General features: G+C 35.8%; 1 protein-coding gene across 3 annotated transcripts in view; it reads right to left on the reverse strand.

Annotated features, from left to right (window-relative positions):
• Positions 1–4,508, reverse strand: part of LOC113810917 (myosin heavy chain, non-muscle) — a 6,268-nt gene extending 1,760 nt beyond the window's left edge. Inside the window, exons 1-7 of one of the 3 annotated variants that reach the window (XM_027362574.2) lie at positions 4,323–4,508; positions 3,058–3,893; positions 2,388–2,487; positions 1,536–1,923; positions 1,148–1,244; positions 494–804; positions 1–285 (exon numbers count right to left, since the gene is read on the reverse strand). The exon at positions 1–285 is cut by the window's left edge and continues 1,760 nt beyond it. In XM_027362574.2, coding sequence (XP_027218375.2) covers positions 1–285; positions 494–804; positions 1,148–1,244; positions 1,536–1,923; positions 2,388–2,487; positions 3,058–3,864 — 1,988 coding nt within the window. In that variant the 5' untranslated portion in view covers positions 3,865–3,893; positions 4,323–4,508. Of the gene's footprint in view, positions 286–493; positions 805–1,147; positions 1,245–1,535; positions 1,924–2,387; positions 2,491–3,057; positions 3,894–4,322 lie in introns of all 3 variants that reach the window. The other 2 variants (XM_027362572.2, XM_027362573.2) reach the window with 2 other exon arrangements.
• Positions 4,509–4,829: the final 321 nt, after the last annotated feature.

Consider the following 4,829-nt stretch of genomic DNA (forward strand, 5'->3'; position numbering starts at 1 on the left):
ATTGTTGAATCTTTCCCTTGTTGACCATCAGAGTGAGGGGAATTGATTTTTGATGTGAGATGAGAGCCACTTTTCTCTTCATATGCTGAATCTGCCTCACTCTCCCCCAAGACAGATGGTGTTCTCTTGTTTGTTCGGCTCTTTGTGGACACTGCTTCATTGCGATGTCCTATTAGGTCTAAGTTTGGTGCTGATCCTGAGAGTCTAGATATGGAGAGACCAGAACGAGACTGACGTTCACTGTCAATTTCTTTGTAGGCTCTGGTCAACTGGTTTTCTAGATTTCTGTAAAGAGCAAATATTAATTAATACACTGAAATAATGAAATAAGTGATAACAGTGATAATAATAAAAGTGATAATTATTGGTGGTACTAATGACAGCATAACATTGATTCTTCAAAATATTAGAGATAATAATAACCCAATATGAGAAAACCCATTTCTGAATTAAAATCATATATGCATCAATGGCAGCTACTCCCAGTACTTACAGTATAAGATCACGATTACTCTGCACTTCCCTCCGCAATATTTGGTTCTCAGTTTGTAACTGTAATAGAGATGATCTCAAAGCCCTATCTGCTTTTCTTTGCTTGTTCACTGCCTTTCTTCCAGGTTGTCTGCTCTCTTCTTCCTCTGTTGAATTGTCTTCTGAGTGCACAGGATTGTCTGCCTTCCCCACTTCTTCAAAACCATATCCACTGTCTCGATTTTGTGCAGAAGACTGTGTGGGGGTTGAGTCTTTCTTGGGATTTGTGCGTGATTCTTTATCATTCTGATGTGTCTGGGCTGCCTGCAAGAACTGTAAATTTTCTTGTTACAATTGTGGATGGATGGATGGATGGATGAAGGGAGAGGGAGAGGGAGAGGGAGAGGGAGAGGGAGAGAGGGAGAGAGGGAGAGGGGGAGAGGGGGAGAGGGGGAGCGGGGGAGAGGAGGAGTGGGGGAGAGGAGGAGGGGGAGAGGAGGAGAGGGAGAGGGAGAGGGAGAGGGGGAGAGGAGTAGAGGGAGAGGGGAGAGAATAGAATAGAATAGGAGGGGAGGCGAGAAGTAAAAAAGGAGAGGTGAGGAAAAAGAAGGAACTTTTTAAAAATAAATTGGAAAAAAATCCATAAAACATCAAAATACACTAAAATGACAATTACCTCCTCCTTTTGTGCTAAAATATGTGCACTCAACGTCTTCAGCTCTTGAATATTATTTTCCTGTTCAGATATAATCCTCCTCTGATGTTCTATGACTCTGGAACACAAATTCCAACATCAAGCTCAAAGATTGTAAATAAATATAAATCATCAAATAAAAGATACTGCTAATTATAACAAAATTGAAAGTATTCTCATCTTTTATTTCTCTTCACAATCTAAATTTGGCCAATGGTTTGTGAATAAAGAAAAAATATCAAATTCAAGCAAAAAGTGTTGAGTAATAAAATGTCAATAAATCAATACAATCCCTTTCAATGACTACTCAGCAACAAACAAGGTTACTATCACATTTGTCAATATGTATTTACAGCAGAAATTTTCATACCTCTTTAACTGTTCCATGTCCTTTTCCCTATGGCTAGGAGTCTTGTCACTGCTCGCTTCTTTGCTTTCAAGATCATTCTCTTGTCTCTTATTTGCTTGCGGATTTTGGCTGGTTGGCTGGTGTTGCTGATTCTGTTGCTGGCTGGCAGCATTTCTACATGATGGTTGACCTGCTTCTTGTCGGAGCTGCTGACATCTTGTGATCCCAGGATGTTGACTGATCCCATAGGAGGTGGGTTGGTTTGACGGTGTTTGGAAGACAGTAGTGTAGAGAGGAGAAGCACTATCAGTTTGAAAGCCAGGGTTGCCCGTGCCAACACTACCCATGCTGCCTCGCATGCCAATAAATGCCTCGAGAACGCCAACCATGTTGCTTCCTTCACTGTCACCTACATCATAAGTGTGTAATTGTATTGATTCAGAATGAAAGATTATGTTTAGTTCATGCTGCTAGCTGTTGAAAATAATGAGCATATGAATTTAACTGCATCCATTTCCAGTATATATATTATCTTTTATATTTATAAAAATATGAACATTTATATATATATATATATATATATATATATATATATATATATATATATATATATATATATATATATATATACATATATATTCATTATAAAGATAGTTGGGTTTATGTAGATACATATAGATATAAACATAAAAATATACTGTCAATTTAAATCATACATCTTTTAAAAGGAAATTTTGATGAAATTGATGACAATAATATAGTAAAATAAAATTCTCTACAATAACTGAAATGTCATATCAGCTTGTTAATACATAGAGTATATACAAATCAAATATACAACAGTAACTGAAATGCATTATCATCTTGTCTTACCTCTGGTGTTTAGTCTTTCTCTGAGTTGATGAAGTAACTGTAAGGCACTTTCTCCAAATGGAGAACTGTTGACATCATCAGAGAGGAGCCTGTTGCTTGACTGCTGTTCAGTTATAATAAGTAAAATGTAATTGATATTCATAGTAATGCACTAGTTATACAAAATTGGTATAGAGCCTTAAAAATAACAGATGACTGCATGACATGATGACATGACATTACATTCATCTGGGAGAAGGATGCTGATGAAATATTACATTTTGCAGTTTTCTAAGATTGTGGGAAATAAGTTACCAGAGTTTGCAGTTATTCAGGCACTATCTTCCATCAATTGATTATGACTAATAATTCCTTGCTGAGTGCCTATTGATTGAATTAGTGACTGCATTGAGTAAAAATGAACTGGACCTACTTGGAAACCTTATGGCAGGTCATGGACTAAACTCTAACCTAAACCTAAACTCTATGCAATATTTTTGTTCTTTCTTTACCATTACCGACTATTTTTACAAAGGGGTATCGAATGTTTTAAAAATTTGAATCTGCTTAAAATATGCCTCTCTGTATGGGTTGCATTTTACCTTCTAGCCCACCATGCAGAGGTACATTAATAGATGATTTTCTTAGATAAGTGATGAGTGAAAGACAGAAGAAAAAAAAGAAACCTTACCTGTTCTGGCTGCTGAAGTCGATTGGAAGGAACCCTCTCTGCGTTTACCCTCTGTGTATGACCTCCTTGGACATTTGACCTGATGTTATCTGGATCTGTCTCTACTGCTACTGACCTTGTGTTTCTAACTTCACTCGTACATGGTCTTTCATATTCTTCTTGTACAGATCTCTTATTTCCTTGTCTGTTTTGGGACTGGTTATTTGTTACATTCTGTTGATAAGGACTGACAAATGATGTTTGTACTGACTGGTTTTGTTGGTTATGTAACTGAATCTGAGCTCTGGTTAAATTTCTTTTTGTGTTTTCCTTATCAATCCTCACCGGTGGCTGTCTTGCTGTTTTGGAGGGCGCATTTCTCATGTTGTTTGTCAACTCTAATATAGAGGAGTCTTCCGTTGCATCTATGTCACTACAAGTTGTGATAGTACTACAGCTATGAAGCATTTCTTCCCAAGTAGCATTGTGAGATACAACCTCATGGTGCTCTCGTTTACTTTTACTTTTTATCACTTCAACTGTAACTCGTCCATTCGAACTCTTAACTCTGTCCCTTTTGCTAGAATACTTTCCAGGGGCCTTTCTTTCTGCATTTTTTTCACTGACATTGTTGTTCTTATCATCAACAACCTTTTGTAATTCTTTTCTTAGAGCACAGTCTCGGACAAATGTGGGCTGAAATTTAGAGACCTCATTTTGAACTGTCTGTTTAGGTATTGTCTTCACTGTCAGCTCCACCATTTGGTTACTATTCTGAAATGTTTGTCGATGAATGACTTTGTTCCTTGCATTGCGTTTACTCGCCATGAACTTTAAGCAATCTCTAACTGGTAATCCTGCAACAAAAAAGAAAAAAAAAATCATAGCAAAGCATAGTATATCCAGAGTTTCCAATAATTATTTTGGATCTGTTGTACAGTAACATTTGGGATTGAAACATATCAACTAGTATGCATGTAATGTTTTCCAGAGCATGGAAACGACTGAAAAAATGGCAATTCTTAAAACGTTATACTAGGTACATGATTTTAACACAATTGGGATAACCTATCTGGAATCAAATATCCTGGACAAGCAGTATTTGAGATTGTACTGATAAAAACTAAAAATTCATAAAATCAAATGAACAAACAATTCCTCCAATTTATATGATCACTTATTTCAAACCTATGAAATAAGTCAAGCGTTTTTAAATGTCTTTTATCTTATCACTATTATAATCGAGATAACACAACTGCTGCTTATTATAATTCTACACATCTTACCTCTCCTATGGATATGTTTCCGTTAAAAATTACTTCCAAAGGGATGAGAATGTCTCAGATGATTTTTTCGCTGTCATTGAGGACCAAAATTGTGGAGTAAAATGCCCTTACAAGCGAAACAAATTTCAAATCCTGAGATGACGACCACCTTCCGTATCTCCTTCTCCACTGTAAACAATAAGAATCTATCTCTAAGTCCGGTTTGTGTTTTGTCGTTTTTACTGTCAATGTTTATTTGAATGTGCTTATTTACATTTTGAAGTATTCAGTTACTATTGTTTTGTATGAATCACGAAAATTTAAAGAATATCTTATTTTTTACTTCTCCTAGAAATTACCTTAAGAGACATTATACAACTTCTATTTAGTATGAATTTTGCGCGCGTTTCCTTGCTGTCAAAATTAATTAAACATTCTGCTGATTTACATTTTTTTGACACGAACAATTTCGGGATAAAAAAACAAATCTATTAACTAATAAAAGATAATACTGATAAAAGTAATTTA

Source organism: Penaeus vannamei, chromosome 10, assembly GCF_042767895.1.
Source record: "Penaeus vannamei isolate JL-2024 chromosome 10, ASM4276789v1, whole genome shotgun sequence".
In the NCBI taxonomy this organism is placed as follows: Eukaryota; Metazoa; Arthropoda; class Malacostraca; order Decapoda; family Penaeidae; genus Penaeus; species Penaeus vannamei.